The 22,156-nt window shown below is 47.8% G+C and overlaps 1 protein-coding gene across 2 annotated transcripts in view; it reads right to left on the minus strand.

The window, feature by feature from the left end:
• Window positions 1-1,220: 1,220 nt before the first annotated feature.
• DHRS7B (dehydrogenase/reductase 7B) overlaps window positions 1,221-22,156 on the minus strand; it is a 48,105-nt gene continuing 27,169 nt past the window's right edge. For both annotated transcript variants that reach the window (XM_056136174.1, XM_056136175.1), the window contains exons 2-7: window positions 19,872-20,050; window positions 13,204-13,313; window positions 8,411-8,627; window positions 7,521-7,613; window positions 3,457-3,609; window positions 1,221-1,804 (exon numbers count right to left, since the gene is read on the minus strand). In XM_056136174.1, coding sequence (XP_055992149.1) covers window positions 1,599-1,804; window positions 3,457-3,609; window positions 7,521-7,613; window positions 8,411-8,627; window positions 13,204-13,313; window positions 19,872-20,050 — 958 coding nt within the window. In that variant the 3' untranslated portion in view covers window positions 1,221-1,598. The remainder of the gene's footprint in view (window positions 1,805-3,456; window positions 3,610-7,520; window positions 7,614-8,410; window positions 8,628-13,203; window positions 13,314-19,871; window positions 20,051-22,156) is intronic.

Here is a 22,156-nt window from a genome sequence, read left to right on the forward strand (position 1 = left end):
CTTGCATATGTGGGGAGGATCCAGGTTCTGCAACCCTGGGTGACCATCCTATGTCATGAACCACAAGGCTCTACCTACCTATGCCACAGCCGACACCTGTGACTCAGAACTTGGTGGGTCCCAACCAAAGTCACTGACTTCCAAAATAACATCAATAACAGTGATGCCCTTTTGATACAGATGCTGAATTAGCATTCCCCAGTTTAGTTAATTGACAGGAAGGGTCAATACCTGGACAGTAGGACCTACAGGAGGAGCCAGTCAGCAAGGCTGACCTCAGGGAACCTCCACTCTGTATCTGAATGAATCTGAAAGGTGGAAGCAGACATCCTTCCCGGCTGTGCTCCAAACTGTCACATTTAAAGCAAGGACGTTCCCTCACTGGAGCTGACACGGCCTTAGCACTACTCCCCACCTAACTAGAATTGGCCTCTTCCTAGACATGTGGTGCTTGTAGGAGTCTCCTCTTGTTGGCTGCTGTCTCTTCAGTAAGTTCACCTGCTTAGAGTATCCTACAGGGTAAGAGTTGGCAGGGAACCTGGGGAGTCACTTGTAAGTTTTTTTTTTTTTTGGGTCCCCACCTGATCACGGCAAAGCTTGGTGAGCTCCCCGTGACGTATTCAATATGCCAAACACAGTAACAAGTCTCAAAATGGAGACGTTACTGGGACTGCTCGAGCAAATGGATGAACAACGGGAGGACTGTTTGTCCCCTCCTGAAGATACTCAGGGGTACTCCTAATTATGCTCAGGAATGACTCCTGGTGGTGTTCAGGAGTCCATATGGGATAGAACTGGGGATAGAACTCAGGTTGGCTGCATGCAAGGCAAATACCCTACCCACTGTACTATTGCTCTGGCCCCAAGACTGGAGTCACTTGTGTCATATAACCAATACCATATTAGCCTGCTGAGGGGTTGGGGGGGGCACACATGCCTATGTTTGGAGCTTAATCCTGGTTCTGCACTTGGGTCACTCCTGGTTGAGCTGAGGGGGGCCATATGAGGTACTAGGGATCAAACCTAGTAGGGGTTGGCTGCATGCAAGGCAAGTGCCTTATCTAATGTACTATCTTTCAGGCCCCACCATGCTGACCCATTTGTTCTGAGTGAGACCCAGGAGATGGATATGAATAATGATTTCTTAGAGTCCTTTGAGTGACTCCATAGAAACAGTAAGGTGAATAATCTTGGATAAAGCAGGTATGAGAACAAGTGGGCCAAGTGAAGTTAAAATGATTCTGATTTCAAGAGAAGAAATTTCTGGGCAAAGCCTGGAATTCAAGCATGGTTCTACTAATTGTTGAGGATTATGACTCTTACTGCTACATGAATTTATTTCATTATCTTAAAGCCCTTAGAGTCCAGTTCAACAGTTACTCTTTCATTGTTGCCCTTAGCCCTAGGAAGAGGCTGAGAGGCTGGTTACCTTTTTAGTGCCGGTACCCACAGGGGCCTGTCTGCAGAGCTGCAGGTCACACATATCCATCCTTTTCCCCACCCCGAGACAGATTTTCTGTCAAGTGTCAGCACATACAACTGTCCCTCATTCCTTTGGCTACAACAGGGAGGTGTTGCTTCCCCAATGGCTGTTAGCACTAGGCGTCCTTGGATTTCTGCTCCTTGCGGGCCCGTGAGGCCATGAGATTGAAGAAGATCCCCGGAGCCAGAGTTCGAAGATAAATAGCCAGAGAAGGCACCAGAGTGGCCAGGACAACGTCTTTCTTTTTCTCGCCCACAGCAGTGAGGACATCTTGGGCCACCTCCTTGGGGCTTCGGCCTTCAGCTGTGTTCTTGTCCATCACTAAAATAAACAAAGGAAACATGAATATGGAGGCTGAGGAGGGTGGCGGCGGTGGACCATGGCTGGGCAGGGAGTATGCATCATCCCTGATTCTATTAGTTAGGGGTGGTTCAGGGACTGGGGGACACCGTGTCCATGGCAATGCTCAGAGCCCAAGCCAACCTGTTCTTAAAGACTGCAGCGTGAGCCCTGGAAGTGCTTCCTGCCCAGCGGAATTCTGCCCACTGGGACAGGCAGTGACAGGCTGTTCTTATATATAGGGCGGCCAGATTAGGGGTGGGAGAAGACCATGACCCCATAAGGACTAGGAGGGCCTTGCGAAGGGATAGTGAAGAGGTGAGAGTAAAAGTTGAACTTCCAGATGGCGTGTACTGATGATATGGAACTGGAAGAAGTTCTCGGTTTGTTTCACATTCCAGAAAAGACTGGTGGAGAGTTTAGCAACTGATGGTTCTTTCCTAGTAATCTGACAGTTCAGCTGATGACAGGACCAGTTGGCAGTCATGAGCAGGGGCCATTAAAAAACTTGTATGTCATCCAAGCAGCCTGAGCTTCCCATCAATTTTTTGTTTTGTTTTGTTTTTGCTTGGTTTCTGGGCTACACCTAGTGATGCTCAGAGCTTACTCCTGGCTCTGCGCTCAAGGATCACTCCTGACAGGGTTTGGGGGACCATACGCGAAGCCAGGGATTGAACCTGGGTTGGCTACATGCAAGGCAAGTGCAGTGCTATATAGCTCCCTGCACCCCCCACCCATCAGTTCTTTGTGGTTTTTTGAACAGGAGTCTAGGTTGTTTCTTTAAAAATAGGTGTGGACATGCCAGGTTCCTGCCTCCATCTCTGATGGGGTGCTGAGAGATGGCTCCATGTTTGCCAGAGCCTGGACAGTCTTGGCTGCCAGGCTGCAGGAGGTGTATGCCCAGGAGGTCCCTGGAGGGCAGCTCAGCACAGGCCCAAGATGTCACAATTGAGAGGCTGGTTGGGACAGGCGTGCAGCTCAGCCATAGAGCACAGGCACCTTTCATGAAGTCCTCACGTGCCACACACACACACACATCCCCCACAACAAACGCAGGACATGTTGGATAATGCTCCAGCGTGGGCAAGGTTTGCTGAGCTTGGGAAACCTGAACCATAACCCAGGGCCGTTCATGCCAGCGTCAACTGGTAGGTCTTGTCTCTGTGGCCTGAGCACAAGCTGGGCCAGGCCTTCAGCCCACGAGGCTGACTGCAGGTCAGCTGCGTGCTGGCTCTGGCTGATACCAGCTGGTGTGCCCATAAGACAGGGCCATTTACTCAGAGGACAGTGGAACTGGTTATTTCTTATACATACTCTGGGCAGGGAGCCTCTTAGGCCATGGAACCCATGTTTTTCACGAGGCTGATTGACTAAAGCCAGGTTAGTCTGGTGGCATTCTGATTTGGGGACTTGGAAAGTTAAGTCCCCAAGCCAATCTTTGGGGCCCCCTTAAGAGCTGCCATAGTGATGCTCCTGGTTAGGAAAATGGCCGCAGCTGAAGCCTCTAACATTCATGATTTTTTGTTTTAAAAATTGGATTCCAAATGAGAAGAGCCCAAACAATCACTCAGGCAAGAGCACAGGGCTCAACCTCGGTGACTGAGAGCTCTACCCGACGAGAACCCTGACCTCACCTCCGTATCTTGACCCATTGGAGGTGATGGCGTTGAGAGAGAGGTTGGTGTGGATGTAGCCGGGGCTGATCACAGTCACCTCGATCCCATACTGCTCCATCTCTGCGCGCAGACAGTCAAAGAATGCCTGGGTTGCATGCTTGGAGGCTGCATCTACAAAGGGGGAGTAAGGGACATGAGTGAGATGGTGTGGAACGTGTTTTGGAACAAGCCCATAGTCATTCACATTCTCTCCTCTCTCTGCCCTCACTCCCTCCCACCCTCCCTCTCTCTGATTCCCAGCATTCCATATGGTCCCCTAAGCACCGCCAGGAATAATACTGAATGCAGAGTTGGGAGTAACACCTGAGCATCGCTGGGTGTTACTCAAAAACCAAAACCAAACAAAAACTGACTTTCTAAGACCACATATGATAGCAAGATTAATTTTGTGATTTAGACTTGTATCATGACCTGTTCTTAGGAAATACATTGAAGTATTTATAGTCAAGAGTTGAAACAGAGGGGCTAGAGTAGTAATAAAGAGGGCAGGACATTTACTCTACAAGCAGCAGACCAGGCACCCTCTAAGGTCCCCCAAGCCTGCCAGAAGTAAGCACTGAACACTGCTTGGTGTGCCCCCAAGTTTAAAAAGGAGTTGAAATAGCTGGCAAACAGGGAAACAGCAACTATAAAAACAAATATGAATACAACACTGCATATTAAAAAAAATTACGAAAGGTACGAAAGGCCTGGGTGGCTCTCTCTCGCTGCTTCCCTGACTGACCCCAGGGAGGTCAATGGTGAAGGGAAGACGGAGGTGGAAAGGAGGGCCAGGTTGGCTGGTGTCAGTTGCAGTTTATTCCATTCCCATCTCCATTCTCTGATCCCCCAGCCCATTCTTACAGCCTAGTTTATATAGAAATCATGTAGAGTGTTGATACAAAGGTGGGATTAAACATTAACAAATCAACAAAGAGAGGTAAGGCCACTTCTCTGGGAGATTAACTCCGAGATTAACTCAAGGACAAAATTTCATCTAAAGAGATTACTCCAGATTACTATATCTGCTCAAATGCTGGATTCCATTCAGAGTGTGTTGCTTTCTTCTTTCCCCAGCTAGTAATCCACTTAAATAGTTGTACTAAATTTACTTCTAGTATTTCTAGCAATCTCACTTTGTATGAACACAGTAAGAGATACATTGAGCTTAAAATTTGGTTCTTCCTGGACATCTTACCATATATTCCAGATCACAGTCCTCAGGCCAGGTTAGTCTTCCTAACCCCAGCAGGTTCCTTACTCATTTACCTCTTTCGGGTCCTGACAGAGTTTGTCCATGACCATGCTCTTATAGTATGGAGCCTTGGCCTGGCCCATTCTGATGCTAGGATAGTTCACAGCTTTCCTTAGTTCCATTCAGTCCCTTGTCGGGACCCTGCTTTTGGGGTGCTAGGAACTAAGGGTAACTGAGGCTTAAGTCAAGAAAGCAGATGTCCAGGAGTGAATATTATTCAGAGTCAATTAACTCCCAAGTTACAAAAGCATAATATTAACTGTCTTCCTGTGTCCATACAAAAAGGACATTGCTTTAAAGTAAACTATGCAAAAGATGGGTAAAAGCAATATTTAACTCGCAATACAAGTCCAGTGTCCTTAGAAGGATCTGACCTTACAAGTTAACAGAATCTGATTAGAGAAAAAAAGGTGATTAACTGGTTGGGGAGGAGAGCACAGAGAAGAGGTTACAGATAAACAAAGGAATGGGAGTGTCTCCAGAGTGCTTAAACCTAGCTCCCTGTGGCAAGGGAGAAAGGATATACCAATGTTATTCTAAAAGTGTTTAGAGCTATACTCTAAACAACACTTTATAAAGGCCCTCCCCTCTTCCTTTCTTCTTCACACCAGCAGTACTCATAGCTATCTCCGGGCTCTTGTGCTTAGGGATCACCCCTGGAGGGGCTCAGGGAACCATATGTGGTGCTAGAAATTGAACCCGGGTCAGCCACATGCAAGGGAAGCGCCTTACATGCTGCACTGTCTTTCCAGTCCCCATGTAAAAGATTTATCATCTCCAGTTTTTGCATTTCATTCTTAAGGCAGTTTTGTGAACATGGATGATGATTGTTAAGTCTCATTTCACGGGGATGGAGCAATAGTAGGGCGTTTGCCTTGCACGCAGCAGACCTGAGGTCGATTCCCAGCATCCCATATGGTCCCCTGAGCACCGCCAGGAGTAATTCCTGAGTGCAGAGCCAGGAGTAACCCCAGTGCATTGCTGGGTGTGACCCAAAAAGCAAAAAGAAAATAAAAAAAAATCTCATTTCACAAACATGAAAAGAGAGGGTCTGATGATCTAAAGCCACTTGCCCAAGTAGGTTTCTGTTCCGTTCCAATTCAGTTAGCTGGCTATGCCCTATCATCTGGATGCTGGTTTGTTGTCCTTCCACAGTGCGGGCTCCACTCCACTCCCTTCTCTGCCATGTCTGAAGCCTGCAGCGGGGAGGGGGACCCAGAGCGAGGAGGTGGGAGAGCAGGTGAGGCTGCTGCTAGACCGTCCTTCTTTCCAGAGGAAGAGCCAGGAGTTGAATTACTGTGGAAGCCTGAAAAATTACCTTTGCAATATTTTTGTTTTGGTTCATTGTTTTTGCACCACACCCAGCAATGCTCAGGGGTTACTTCTGGCTCTGGGAGACAAAGTCCTCACACACAGACTCAGGAATCATCCCTGGCAGTCCTCAGGGACCCTTTGGGCTACCACGGATAAAATCCAGGTTGGCTACATGCAAGGCAAGCACCCTACCCACTGTGCTATCACTTGAGCCCCATGCTTTACAATATTTTAAGAACAAGACTAGCTTCTGGGGCCAGAGACACAGTACAGTAGGGAAGGTGCTTGCCTTGCATACTCCTCACCAGGATTTCATCTCTGGTACCCCATAGGGTCCCCTGAGCCCACCAGGAGTGAATCCTACGAGTAGAGCCAGGAGTCAGTCCTGGGGACTGCTGGGTGTAGCCCAATTTGTTTGTTGCTGCAACCTGATGGCAGACAGCTGAATGTTAGTGCTACTACTCTCTACGATGAAGGAGGAGTGTCACTTGGAAGTCAGTTTCGCAATTTTAATGTTTCCTTCCTACCTAATATTTCTACTTGGGGGATTGTGCACCAAGGAAGCCCTTTCACCAAGAGTGCTCAGAGACAGACTTATGTGAAAGGTTCTGGCTAGCACATCACTTCTAATGGCCCAATACCGAAGAAGAGAAAACCTTAAGGAAAATGGATAAGCAAATGATATTACATCTATTCATAGTGCTGGAGTACTCAGGGTAGGGCGATTGCCTTGTGCACAGCCAGCCTGGCCAAGCTGGGTTTGATTCCTCCGCCCCTCTCGGAGAGCCCGACAAGCTACCAAGAATATCTCGCCCGCGCAGCAAAGCCTGGCAAGCTACCCGTGCCGTATTCAATATGCCAAACACACTAACAACAAGCCCCCCCCACCAAAAAAAAAAAGAAATAAAGAAATAGAGATGTTACTGGGCCCGCTCCAGCAAATTGATAAACAATGGGAGGACAGTGTTACGGTATTATCACTTCAAAGGATTAAGGGAGTACTTGTTTGCTGAGGTAAGTGAATTAAGAGAGCCACAAAACTGTGTTTGGTCTATGTGGAAACTCTTTAGAGGCACACGTAGCAAAGTGATAAAGTAGCTATAAGTGTGGGCTGCCATGGAAACTGACAATGCTCAATAGCAGGTAACACACGTCTGGTACACAGGCCTCATGCTGCTCCAGCATTCCACCCAGTGCCCACAGGGAACCTCACCTTCCCAGGAGCCCTCCAAGAGAGTGGCTTCCCCGTCTCCACTTAACAGAGGACGGGGTGCAGGGGGATGGGGACATTTGCTCAAGGTCACACATAGGGGAAAGGGTGGAGCTGGAACTGAACAGAGGCATTCTGTTAGGAGAACACATTCTGATGATGTTCTTTCACATTCTGCTCTAAGGTCTGAATTCTGTATGTGCTGTTCTTATAATTGGGGGGGAAACAATGCAAGCGTTTGTCAGAGGGAGACAAAGTACTTACATGCGGACCGAAAAGGAATGCTGATTTTTCCCTGGATGCTGCTGATGGCAACGATGTGGCCTTGTCGCCGTGTCATCATGGAGGGTAGGAGTGCTGGGGAAAGAGGCAGAGGCTTTAGCGGGGGCCTTCTCTTCTGCTCCTGCAATGCACTGAGGGGAGTCATTCTCTCTCAGAGCACAAGGAGTGACAGGGAGAGACTCCCAGGGAGGAGAACCATGTTTGTGGGAACTCAGAGGCTTCCTGCACCAGGCAAGGAGGAGAGCAGGGAGAGAGAGGTGAGCCCTGGCTGTGTGCTCGGAGATCACTGAGCAGTATTTGGGCGATCAGGAGTGCTGGGAACTGAACCATGGTTAGCTGCATGCAAGGAAAAGCACCTTAACTCCTGTACTCTCTCTCTTTCCGAATGAAACTATCCCTATTTCCTTTTTCTTTTTTTTAAATTAAATTTTTGTTTTGTTTTGGGGCTATACTTAGCAGTACTCGGGGATTATTCTTGGCTCTGTGCTCATGGATCGCTACTGGTGGTGCTTGGGGGACCATATGCAATGGAGGGGAATGAACCCAGGTTGGCCACAGCAAGGCAAGTGCCCTACCCGCTAAACTATTTCTCTGGCTCCAAACTATCCCTATTTTCTAGGGGTTTGCAAGCACTCTGAAAAAAAAAATGGAGGCAATACTCTGCAAGTAAAGCTGTTATTCAGGGGAGCATCTTGATTTAAAACCATAAAACGGATAAAGCTTGAAAAAATCAAGCAACACCCAAATCCAGGAGGAGGACAGTAAATGTTTGGCTGGAGAGGAACCAGGTGCATAAAAGGAATGTCAACATATCATATCAATGTTTTCATTTGTTTGTTTTTGCTTCGCTTTTTAAAATGCAAGATGGTCACCTTTTGTGAGGGCAACTGGGCCAAAGTAGTTTGTGTCCATGACTTTCTTGTCTACATCGATGCTGGTGTCGATGATGTCACCACGGTAGCTGATCCCGGCATTGTTGATGAGCACATCCACATAGCCAAAGCAGTCTAGAATCTCAGTTGTTGACTCAGTGATGGCCTCAAGGTCTGTGAGGTCAAAGACCACTGTGCACGGCTTGTGCGCCTGGTCCTAGGCAGATGAGAGAGAAACCCAATGCAATTTCTGAGTGACAGGGCATGTCTTCATGTCCCTCCATGTCACAGTCCTGGGAGAGGCCCATTGGCCATAAAATGACAGGTTGGCAGCAATTCCTTTCTCGAGAGATGGGGCCTGCAGGATCCTAGCCTCTGGTGTTTACACCTGGCCTAAGCAGCTTCTCTCCTGAATAGAGAATTGCTATTAGAGCAACAGTGTTAATTATACAGGGCAGGACCCATATGGTAGTGATTACTGTAGCAGCTCACCACAAGAGCCATTAATCACAGCTCTTTTGTTGCCTGGGCAGCACTGTACTATACTATACATCATCATTATAGAAATCAGTGTCTCTGTTGGGAGTGCTTCTGGTTAAGTCTTTTCCCCCCATTGTTCATGATGCTTTTTTTGTTTTGGTTTGGTTTTTAGCCATACCTGGCGTTGCTCAGGGCTTACTCCTGCCTCTGTGCTCAGGGATCAATACTAGTGTACTTCAGGGGACCATATAGGGTGCTAGGGATTGAATCTGGGTCTGCTGCATGCAAGGGTACCCACTATACTATATCCACTATACTATCTTTCTGGCCCTTCCCCCCACTTCCCCTTTGGGGTCATCCCAGCCATGCCTGGAGGATCAGTTGGTGCAGGGGGTTGAACCAAAGTTGGCCACATGAAAGGCAAAGGCCTTAATTCCCATTATATCTCTCTGGCCCATAAAGTGCTTTTTATATATTCTCAATATACCGCAACTGGGGCCATAGCAGAAAGCATGACATATACAGTTCCTGCACTTGTGAGACACAATCTAGTGGGGAGACACAAGTGAATTCTAGAATGGAAGAAGCTGCTAGAGAACTGATTAACTGAACAATCTAACTTTGAGGGTTCCCAATAAAAAGCAAGTTAAATAAAAGAACAAAAAGATGGGGTGGTGGGCTATGGAATCAGGGAAGATGCCAGAACAGTGATAGGAATCATCTCTCCACCTGCACTGGCAGAAATTCCTTGGAATGCCTAGTTTGGGGACCTTGGAGTCTGTTTAAATGTATCTTCCAGGAGAGTGCTTACTTTGCAAATTGTAGATAATTTTATTAATTTTTTTTATTTTTTTGTTTTTTGAGCCATAGTGCTCAGGGCTTACTCCTAGCTCTGTGCTTAGTCCTGGCTGGGCTCAGGGTACCATAAGGGATGCCAGGGATTAAACCCCAATCAGCTACATGCAAAGCAAGCACCTTACCCACTGGACTATCTCTTGACCCCAATTTTATCCAATTTTGGCACTCAATTTGGGGGCACCTATCCCTGAAACCCAGCACAATGGCAGGTGGATACAGGAAAGGTAATCGTTTTCTCGTGATGTTAGAGATAGGGCAATAATGATCTCATCTAAACATCAGAGTGGTGCTGCAGTTTTGATGTCTGAGGTGGAGCATTTGAAAGCAGGTTGACTTTATTTCAGCCAGAAGCAGTTGGGTTTCTGTGGATTTAAAGAAAACATGTCTAGGGTTTCAGGTATTCAAAAATTCTCGGAAAACATACCTGGAAAACCCCAAATGATTAAACTGGCTAGAAAAAGACCGTCTAAACTGTTCAAAGCTAAAGGAAAATAAGAGTAGGCAAAAAAAATTGATGTATAAAAATATAAAAGAAACGGAATTTATGAAACAATTCTGGAGCTCAGAAGTATAAAATCTGAAATAAAAGTGATACCACAGGGGTTCCAAATCAGATTTGTTGTTTTTGTTTTGTTTTGGGCCACACCTGGCAGTGCTCAAGGTTTATTTCTGGCTCTGCACTCAGCAATAACTCCTGAGAGTGCTCAGGGGATTATATGGGATGCCGGGGATCCAATTCAGGTTTGGCCATTTGTAAGTCAAATGCCGTAGCCGCTATACAGATTTAAAGCGAGTAGAAGAGTGGCCAGAAATATAGTACAGCAGGCAGGGCACTTGCTTTGCCTGGATCAAAGGCTGACCCAGGTTAGATCTCTGGATCCCATCTGGCCCCCCAAACACCTCCAGGAGTGACTCTGAGTGCAGAAACAAGAGTAAGTCCTGAGCACCACTCTGTGTGACCCCAAAACCAAAAAATAAAAAATAAAAAGCATATGGGAAGAAAGAATCACTAAACTTGAAAAGCACTGTAGCACTGCACTGTCTTCTCACTGTTCATTGATTTGCTCGAGCAGGCTCAGTAACGTCTCCATTATGAGACTTCTTGTTACTGTGTTTGGCATATTGAATAAGTCATGGGAAGCTTGCCAGGCTTTGCCATGTGGGTGAAATACTCTCGGAAGCTTGCTGGGCTCTCCAAGAGGGGCGAAGGAATTGAATTCGGATTGGCCATGTCGGCCACGTGCAAGGCAAATGCCCTACCACTGTGCTATCATTCCAGCCTTGTGCTATCGCTCCAGCCCTTGAAAAGAGGAGACTAAAATTATTATTGTTGTTTTTGTTTTCGGACCAAACCTGGCTGTGCCTAGAGCTTACTTCTGGCTCTGCACTCCAGAATCACTCTTGGCGGGGCACCATATGGATGCCAAGGATCATATCTGGGTAGGCACATGCAAGGCAAACACCTTCCCCATTGTAGAACTGTTCCATTCCAAGATGAAATTATTGCATCTGAGAGCAGATAAGAAAATAAAAGGAGGGAAGTAAACGGAGTCCAAGGATCTAGTGGTGCATCAAGTACACTGCACGCAAAATATACACATGGTGGAAATCCGGAGAGAGGGAAGGAGAATGATGAGTGACAACTTCCCAAATTTAATAAAAGACATAAATCTACAATTCCAAGAAGCTCAGGACCAAGTAGGATAAACCCAGAGATCACAGAATATTCTACCCAACAACAGCACAGTCTAGGTCATCAAAAGGACCTCGACAGGTTTTATTTTGGAGGGGCCACATACATGCCACGTGCCTCATCCCTGTACTATCTTTCCAGCCCTATTTATTTTTTATTATCATGGGGGTCACACAAGGTGTGCTAGGAGGGGCATCAAAACACATGCGCTGCCACTTGAACATCATCCCTACTTGAACAACAGATTTTATTATTTTTAAATTTTTATTAGGGAAACACCATGAGGTACAGTTGTAGACTTACAAATTTTTGTCCTTGGATTTCAATTATACAATGATTGAATACTCATCCCTCCACCAGTGCCCATTTTCAACCACCACGGGTCCCAGTATCCCTCCCCACCCCCCATCCCCTCATCCCACCCTGCCTCTGTGGCAGGGCATTCCCTTTTGTTCTCTCTCTCTTTTTGGGTGTTGTTGTTTTGCAAAAGAGGCATTGAGTGGCAATCATGTTTGGTCTATAGTCTACTTTCAGCATGCTTCTCCCATCCTGGGATCCTCCCAACACCCTATATTTTGTGCTCCCTTCTCTATCTGAGCTCCCTTTTCCCCTAGCATGTGTGACTGGCCTCCAAGCCATGGAACAAACCTCCTGGTACTAATCTCAGCCACTCTTGGGTGTTAGTCTCCTATTTTGTTACTTTATGTTCCCCAGATGAATGCAATCTTTCTATGTCTGTCCCTCTCTTTCTGACTCATTTCGCTTAACATGAACAACAGATTTTAGAAGACAGACCTTATCGTATAAAATATCTTTTCTTAGCACAATGTGATGAGGCTAGAATTCAATAAAACTGAAGGTGAACTAGAAAATAAGTGGAAATTAAGTGACATTTAATTTAATTTAATTTATTTATTTTGGCTTTCTGGGTCACACCTGGCGATGCACAGGGGTTACTCCTGGCTCTGCACTCAGAAGTTACCCCTGGTGGTGCTCAGGGGACCATATGGGATGCTGGGAATCGAACCCGGGTCGGCCGCGTGCAAGGCAAACGCCCTACCCGCTGTGCTATTGCTCCAGCACCTAAGTGACATATTTTAAACACTAACTTAAAAATCCCAAGATATTAGAAAATATAGACACACACACACACGCACATGCACACACACACACACACACACACACACACACCAACATATCTAAACCTAGAAAACCAGGTAAAAGCAGTACTAAGAGAAATTAACAGTTGAAAAGACCTGTATTAAAAAAGAAGAAAGATCTTAAATCAGTAACAAAACTTTACAAATTTAGGGAACTGAAAATTAGCAAACTGAACCCAAAGGTAGCAACGGAAGGAAATAAAAAAAAGATTTAGGACAATAAAATAGGATAGAAAAATACAATGCTGGAAGTTGGTTCTTTTAAGAAGATCAGCAATTTGGCATTTCTTCAAAAGAAAATATACTATGTAACTGAGATTCCACTTCGAAAATACCTGAAACTAAGAACTCAAACAGATATTGTACACCCGTGTTCCGAGTAGCATACTGAAGGAACGTGAAAGAAATTCTGTCAAGCACAGAATTTTTGTTGGGAATGGTAAAAGGTTTTGTGTATAGAAGTTGCTGACAGGCGCACTGAGCTCACTTAATGCCATTGAGGTGTACATTGACAGCAGAGTGACCATTTCCACAGCCCCAGAGTGGCCACTCCTCCTGCCTGCAGAGATGGGCATTCCCCACCGAGAACACCCCGGGCTCACTTGGGTAGTGGGAGAAGCCATGAGTTCTTCTGTGAGCTCTTCTAGGGCCTCCTTGTTCCGTCCACAGAGCACCAGCTTTGCTCCTGCTGCATAGAAGACTCTGGCACATTCTAAGGGAAAAGAAAGAACCTTAGCAAATGAGGAAATTCAATTTTTTTTTTTTTGCATTTTGGGTAACACCCAGCTATGCACAGGGGTTACTCCTGGCTCTGCACCCAGGAATTACTCCTGGCTGTGCTCAGGGGACCACATGGGATGCTGGGAATCGAACCTGGGTTGGCCGCGTGCAAGGCAAACACCCTTCCCAGTGTGCTATCGCTCTAGCCCCTGGAAATTCAATGCTTTTCTTCTCCACTGCAGCTCAGTTCGAACATATCCAATGTTTCAGAACATGTATGTGTTTAAGAACTCAACATGGAATCATTAGCTCCATTTTATTGTTTTTTTTTTTTTTTGGTAGGTTGAGAGTGAAATAAACTTCTTTCCAATCATCTCCCACAGCTTGTGTCTTAACATCCCCCAAAAGAAATTACCAGAAGGAAGCACCCTGAACTAGACTCAACATTGGATGCATCAGCTCCTGGCATGGATGTGGCTCAGAGCTAGGAATTAGGGCCCCACCAACAAAAAGCTGTTGGTGCTTTCAGAGACCTTCCAGTGAGTGATGTAGGAGACACCTGCATGGCAAGAGGAAAGCAGGGACAGGTGGGCAAATCCACTGGGTCTTTTGCTCAGAATTTTCTTAATGATCTTTGGCTCTCAAACCACCCTTTGTGCTGTATCCCCATCTTCACAACTGAAGAAGCTCAGTGAGGATAAGCGATTTGCTAGTGACAGCCATTGTCACCCAAGGTGAGCCAAGGCCTATGGCAGCCTGTGTTCTAGTGTGAGCCAGACTGTTACTTCAGTGCAGCAGGTACGTGTCTACTGGGGGTACTTGCATAATTCTGCAGAAACACATGAATACAGGGCTCTGTGACAGGCTCAGGAGGGCTGCTCCCTTGCCAATGTTTGAGGGGCTGTTTCCCCAGTGAGTGCCAGAGGTAGAGGGGTCTGACTAAAGCTTCTGAGAGACCATGGCGAGACATAGCTGGGACTGAAAGTGGAGAGTAAGAAAGTAGAAGCAGCTTTGCAGGGCCAAAAAATGACACGGCTGTAGCTTAAAGAACTAAAATGTGCTGAGTACCCGAGACAGCCAAGGATAGTGAAGGCAGCTTCATCCTATTTTTAAATTATGAATTTGTTGTTATTACTGGGCTACACCCAGTGGTGCTCAGGGGTCACTCCTGGCTTTGTGCTTTTTGGGAGAGGGTGTGCTGTGAGGCACCCTGTGGAACTAGATGGAACAGCTTCCACCTCCTCCCCCTCCTCCCCACGCCCCACCCCTCTTTAGTTTGGGGGGACACACTTGGTGGTGCTCAGGGTTTCCTCCTTCTCCTGGTTTCTTTCCTCCCCCCTCCCCTCCCCCTCTTCCTCCTTCTTCCTTCCCTCCTTCTCCCCCTCCTCTTCTTTTGGTTTTTGAGCCACACTTGGTGGTAAGCTCCGGGCTTAGTCATGGCTCAGTTCTCAGATCCACTCCTGATGGACTGGAGATCATATGTAATGCTGGGGATATAATGTGGGCTGGCCATCTGGAAGGCAGGCACCTTACCAGCTTGTACTATATCTCTCTGGCCCCTGGCTGATGTAGTTGTTGTTACTATTGTTTTGTTTGTTTTGAGGCCACACCTGGATATGCTCAGGGATCATTCCTGACTGCGCTCAGAGACCACTCGTGGCTGGTTCAGGGAACCACATGGGGTGTCAGGGATAAAAGCTGGGTCAACCATGTGCAAGGCAGTGCCTTAATCGCTAGTCAAGATTCTTTTTTTTTTTCTTTTCTTTTTGGATCACACCCGACAATGCACAGGGGTTCCTCCAGGCTCTGCACTCAGTAATTACTCCTGGTGGTGCTTGGGGTATATGGGATACTGGGACTCGAACCCGGTTGGCCGTGTGCAAGGCTGTACTATTGCTCCAGCCCCACTAGTCAAGATTCTTTTGGTGGCAGACAAAGAGACTCAAATCATACGAAAGCAAAGCATAACCAAACCAAAACAAAAAACAAGGATGTATCAGAAGGGGTCGGCGAGAGCTCAAGCATGGAGAAGAAGAGCCAAATGATTGGGACAAGTGAGGGACGGGATGAGGGTGTGTGGGGAGCTGGCCGCTGACACCAGCCCTTCTCAGTGCTGGCCAACCTTTCTCTGCTGCTTTCTTCTAGTCTGATTTACCACAAGATGGAAATGGGGCTGTGGGCAGCCCTGGGCTTGTATCAATACAAGACAGGAGCAGAGCCTCCAAGCTTTGATGTCTAAATCCCAGGAAGAAACTGCTGGATGAAGGGATGGGGATGGAGAAGCATGCCAGGACTAGCCCACGGGCGGAGTGAGGAGGGGAGAGCCCCAGAACCCAGGGAGAGGAGAAGGCAGAGGAATTTGACAGTTCTCAGCATCATACTCTGGAGAAGTGATAGCCGCATCATTTTTTTTCTATTTCATAAAGTAGTTCACAATATTTGATTATATTTAATATTCGAACACCAATCCCGCAACCATTACACCTTCCCACTACTTTATTTCGGATGTTTCCATCCTAAATCCCAATCCCTGCCCCAAATCAGAACCAAAGTAATTTATTTTGTATTGTTTGTCATGAAAAACCACTGAAAATGCTCCAAAAAAGTTTCCTTAGAGGAAAGAGTGAAGATTGTTGTATTTCATCCAGGGACCATGAAGCCCTTCCATCAGAGATCATGAACATGCTGTTAAAGGTTGAGCCTTGTGTGCTTATATGTAGATACCTGTAGTTTCTCCCTCTTGGAGAGCCTGGCAAGCTACCAAGTATCCCGCCCACATGGCAGAGCCTGGCAAGCTACCTGTGAGGTATTCAATATGCCAAAAACAGTAACAATAACGATTTGCAAACCGATGAACAACAGGACAGTTTGTTTTTTGGTTCTGGAGCTACACCTAGCAGTGCTAAGGCCTTACTTCTGACACTCCTGGTGGGGATCAGACTTGGGTCCTTTACAAGCAAGACACTATATCATATTTCTCCAGCCCCTGAAATGCTTTATTCATTTCAAAACTTCTTTTGTGAGAAATCCTAAAAATTGGTGAAAACGAGAAAGTGTTTGGGAGGCCCTGTCCTCACCCACATTTAGTCACCCAGATGCCTGCAGGCTGGTCTGTACAGACTCCTCAGTCCTTGGCTGACTGGGCAGCCACTGGACCCCAGAGTAGATCCCAGAGGCTTGGCAGTCAAGTGGCGCCTTGCCTGCTGGGCCTTTAAGATCAGGTTTACAGAATGGAGAGGCCTGCCCTCGGACCCCAAGTAACCCAACTGTCACTTCCTCTCCAGGAGGGAAAGGGAGTTGTAGGATTCAGGCACGGAAGTCAGCATCTGCAGCCCTTCCCCGGGAGGCTTACAGTTCTCTAAAACTGGAAGGATTTAAAAAGGGAGGGCGGGGCTGGAGTGATAGCACAGCGGGTAGGGCGTTTGCCTTGCACGCAGCCAACATGGCCGACCCAGGTTCGATTCCCAGCATCCCATATGGTCCCCTGAGCACCGCCAGGAGTAATTCCTGAGTGCGTGAGCCAGGAGTAACCCCTGAGCATCGCTGGGTGTGACCCAAAAAGCAAAAATAAATAAATAAATAAGTAAATAAAAATAAAATGGGAGGGAAGGATGGGGGAGATGGTTCCAAGGGCCACTTGCTTTGCATGTGGAGGCCCAGGCTACCAGATACCACACAGTCCTCCAAGTCCTGCTGGATGTGGTCCCAGATTAAATAAATAAAAATACAACAGGAAGTAAGAAGGGATTCCAGAATCCCTCAGGAAAGGGAAGAGAAAGGGTTTTCTGGCTGGACTGTCCTGGGGGCAAAACCCTCTCTTTCACACCACAGCGAAACTTCCCTCCTCCACCTCCCCCAGCTGCTCTCAAGGGTTGTATTTACCACTCCCAGGCCAGCATCACCCTGTAAGTCCACAGACAGCAGAGTTTTCTGGAAGGAGGTGCTAGCTAATTATACTCGGTACAGTTTTAGATGCTGTTATCTTTCTTACTAGCTTTCTCACTGTCTTTCTCATTCATGAAGGGCACAAATCCAGCACAAAGTGCAGCCTCCACTGAGCAGTGGGTGGTCTGTGGGGTGAGAGCCCCCACCTGAGTCCTGCAGAGCTTTTCACCAGAGCAGCAAAGCTTCCTAGGAGCAGGCCCTTGGAACCAGCTCCTGGGAAGCTTTCGCTGCGCTCAAAAGCCAGACACCAGCATTCTTCAGGCTAGAACTACTCATCTGGTTTACGACATTGTTCCCATAGACTAGGAATCTCTCTGGCCCTGGCTTCTTCCTCACCCTGTTTTATTCTGTCCTGACCAAAGCAATGGACATTGAGTGAGGTAGCACAAAAGGGCACAGACACACAGATCCAAAGTGGGGGAAGCAAAGGAGCATACACAAGGCTTCTGGAAAATGTCACCTACACTGTTCGTTTCCAAGCCAAGCCCCAAAGGGAGGAAAGGAAACTTTGTGTAAGGAGTGCCAGAAATGAAAGCCAGAGATTGGAAAGATTCCATTTTCATTTCTTGAAAAAGTTAACACAGGGAGTTAGGAAGGCCAAGTGAAAAAGAGGAAAAGAGTCCTGAGGTCGCATCTATCTAGGGCGACTGACTGGGTATGCCACCTGTGCTGGCTGAGACTCCTGGCTTACCCATCAAGATTGCAGTTCATGACCTCCCAGGTGACTCTGGCTAAAGAGGGCATCTAGAACACTTTGTTCCATTAGTCAGGGGCCTCACTGTTTTACAAGGACAAGCTCACATAGCATCACTACAACACAGGGCAAAATGGAAAGCTGTCTAGACTCATCATATAACCCAAATCTTCAGGGTGGCTGACGTGGCCGGGAGGGCCCCTGAGGACAACCTGGGCACGTTCTCCTCACAGAGCAGCACGTCCTTGGTGTCCTGGGCTGCTTGTGACTGTCAGGAATCAGGTCCGATTTCAGTCAGGGGGAAGAAAGAAATGTACTCCTGTTCTTCAGAGGCCAGGATATAAGAGCAGCAGAGTGACCTGGAATTCAGGAGACGGCTGGCATAACATACCAAACACACATATGACAGAGGTTCTGTTTTCCTTCCAATGACATTTTCGATTCCCTTTCAGTCCTGGAGTCCAGAGGCGGAAATGTGATAAGATGGAGAGGTCAGGGTCCTTCTCAAATATCCTCATACCAGAACACCTGCAACTCACTTTGCCATCTCTGCCAACTCTCGAATACTCGTCAAGGTCCTCCAGAAACATGCTTCTCTCCGAGCTCAAGAGGCATGGCTGCTGAGCCCCTATATATAGCAGCTGAGTAAGGTCAGGAGCAACGGTGCCAAGGTGCCTGGAGGCAGCTGTCCCTAGCAGCCCTGGATATCTAATGTCAAACACAGGGGGCACCCCCGAAACAAATAAATTCATAAAACCGAAAGCCTCCATCTGGTCAACAACAAGCACTTATCCTGTATACAGGGCCCTGCCTGCTCCTCTGTGTTCCTGACACTCATGCACTGACCAGCACCTCCCAATGTGCTGCTCCCAGCTCTAGGCCTGTTGGCACTGCCCTCCGTGCTGGCCTGAGCCCATCTTTCCCGGACACCTACCCTTCACACATGACAAACCAAGGTCTGGAGTCAGAATCATGGACTTGAATTCTGACTTGGCACTTTTCTGGCTTAGCGCCTTCTCTCAGTCTCAGCTGTGGGGAATGAGGGAGAAGAGCCCAAGTTCACACAGACAACAGGACTCCTCTTCCCAGGCCTTGGGCAGTGGTGCCAGGACCCTGACTACACACGGAGATGGGTGCCCCCTTCCATAAGGGCGTTGTCTCCCTCCCACCCTCAGGGCAGCCACAGTGCACCTGAGCAGTTCAGGCTGCTCTGCTGGCTCTCAGGGCCTTGGGTCCAGTATCAGTGTCTTGTGCTATGGAGTCTGGGTTTATGCTGAGAATGGGGCAGGAGTCACCCTGTGACATGGATGTGTGGCCTCTGCAGACCCTTAGCAAACGTCCATGACCGTAAGGGATAAAGGTTTGTGAGTAGGTCCAGGCCTCCAGGTCACTCACAAGTGCTGGCCCTGGACACACAACCTGCTCATGGAATCCTGATGGAACTACACAGGGAACCTGGTCAAGAAATAGCCAAGACCCTGCTGATTCTGTGCTCCATTGCCACGAGCCTACTGAGGGGAAGCTACGGAGACTGTGACTTCAAGGCCACACACCTGGGATGCTGGTTTAGTCCCCCTCCCCCCCAAAGAAGATATCTTTTGAACGGCCCTCACAGAGAAATATGCTTTTAATGAGCATTTGAAAATTAGGAGCATTCACATCCCTGATGCACATCCCTAGTGCAGCAAGAGGCTGTGCCAGCCGGCTGCAGTCTCACGGGCTCCCAGGGCTGAGGCTCGACACAGGGACCAGTCAGAGCCTGGCTCTGGAGTGCAGCTCTTTCCAGTGAGCAGGGACAGCACAGGGTCAAACTCACGCCCCAGAGCCAGCCAGCCTGCTGCCATATCTGCACACGCACCAGTGGTCCCGGTGCAGCTAAGCTACTCCCGGACATATTGCCCCAGCACTCACCTCGCCCTAGACCTGAGGTGGCACCTGTGATGACCACCACTGAGTTCTGGACGTAAGTCTTGTTGAACAAGTGCTGCAGCAGCTTGAAGACGCTATAGACTCCCACACAGCTCACCAGCAGAGGTAGGATGGCTGTGGACGAGACGAAGTCCATGGCCCGCACCTTCAACCAACACTTCCTGGAGGAACCAAAACCCAGTTAGTCAGAGACAGGTTGGGAAAACTGACGGATTGTGCCAACCCTTCCACCTAGTCTGATGCAAACCCCTGCTCTGTCCTGCACGAATTTCAGCTCTGTGCGCAATTCCTGGACACTCGGCTCTGGCTCCACAACCGAAACCACCTGAACTGCCCAAGACCAGGGGCCACAGTGACCACTGGGAAGAATACCTCAGCTTAGACCTCAGCATCCGAGTGGTTCAGGAGGCACTGGCCTGCGAGGACCTTCAAGTTCCCCTTCAGAAGCCTGTTTTGGGGAACCCAAATATTACCCATTTCCATTTGCAATCTGAGAATATACTGGGGCAAAATACATACATATTTTTGAAGATAAAAGCAGTGCTGGAGTGATAGCTCTATGGGTTAACCACATGTTTTGCATGCAGTAAGTCTGGGTTTAATCTCGGACACCACATGATCTGAGCACTGCCAGGAGTGACCCCTAAGCACCAAGCCAGGAGCAGCCCAAAACAAAAGAAAGAAAAAAAAAGGAAAACAAAACTCATACAAGTTGCATATTTCTTACTGAGCAGAAAGCTGTTTTCTGGTAAGGCTCACAAATACATTTTTGGCTATGAGCCTTGCAGACAGCCAAAGGGAATGTAGTAGAATGGAGCTGCCTTTTGCCTGCCTGGGCACACACATGGCCTCAGGCTGATAAAGGCTGCCCTGGGTGCACTGAGGTGTGTTCTCACTTAGCATCTGCTGCTGGGGCAGATGGAATCAGCAGGTCACGTGTGTGTGCCTGCACATGTGTACAACAGTGTCCAGTCAACTCTCAAGAAGCACCAGTTTCTGGGGCTGGAGAGATAGCACAGCAGGTAGGGCATTTGCCTTGCACGCGGCTGACCCGGGTTCGATTCCCAGCATCCCAAATGGTCCCCTGAGCACCGCCAGGAGTAACTCCTGAGTGCAGAGCCAGGAGTAACCCCTGTGTATGGCCGGGTGTGACCCCAAAAAGCAAAAACAAAACAAAACACCAGTTTCCTGTATCTCTAATTTCCTTATTCCTTCAGGCATCCCCTGCTCCTGGTCACTCACCTATGCCCCTGCCCCAAACAAGCTAAACACAAGATGGGATAAAAGGGAAATCAAGGATGTGCGTGGTAAGGAATAACAGCAGGTCTGTTGAAAGAAGTGCTCTAAGGTCACTTGAGGTAGGGGGTTAACACATATGGTTCCCAAAGCACTGCCTGGAGTGATTCTTGAGTAACCCCTGAGCGTCACTGGGTATAGCACAAAAGAACAAACCAAAAGAAATGCCCACCCATCCCTCCGGGAAAAGTAATCTGCTTCAGGAAGAAGAGTTCCCAGGAACTCACCTGAAGCTTCCAGTTACTCATCAGTTTGGAAGTACGTATGTGAAAGCTCCACCCATCTACCCAGTCTCCTATCTCCTCAACTGCACATACTAAATATATATGTATTTCTGCTTCCTTTCTTGAAGCACTGACTCTGCATATGCCAGAGTCCTGAGTCCCAACACGGGTCCACCTACGAAGTGCTGCTTTGATCCTGAAGGTGGGGTTCAGTGGGGGCTGTCCTGATCCACTACAAGAAGTTTCCAGTATGATTTATGACCTCAACTAGTCTAATTTTGTTCATCCCACTTCCAAATACACCTATACTCATAAATTTCCATTTAAAAAAATCAAATAAAAAAAACAGGACCAGAGTACAGCTGGTAGGGTTCCTGCCTTGCATACAGCTGACCTGTGTTTGATTCCTGAGCACAGAACCAGGTGTAAGTTATGAGCAATGCTGGGTGTAATCCCCAAACCAAAAGAAATAAAAAAAGGAAACAAAAAAATACCACCACAAATATTCTTGGATAAATATGGGTAAAGAAATGATCCTTGGCCACTGACTCCCACTTAATTAACTTCTATGAGCTCCCTCCAAGGGGCTACAGCCCCCACCCTGGCATGTCTACAGTGGATAAACTGGGAGTGAAAGTCATCCGAACTGCCCTTTACTCCAGTGCTGATGCCATTATACCCATCCCCAGTGGAAACTGTAGCCAGGCAGAAGCGCAGCGACCCCCAGGAAACTGAAGCCAGGCAGAA

This window comes from Sorex fumeus, unplaced genomic scaffold (genome assembly GCF_029834395.1).
Source record: "Sorex fumeus unplaced genomic scaffold, SorFum_2.1 ptg000122l, whole genome shotgun sequence".
Lineage (NCBI taxonomy): Eukaryota > Metazoa > Chordata > Mammalia > Eulipotyphla > Soricidae > Sorex > Sorex fumeus.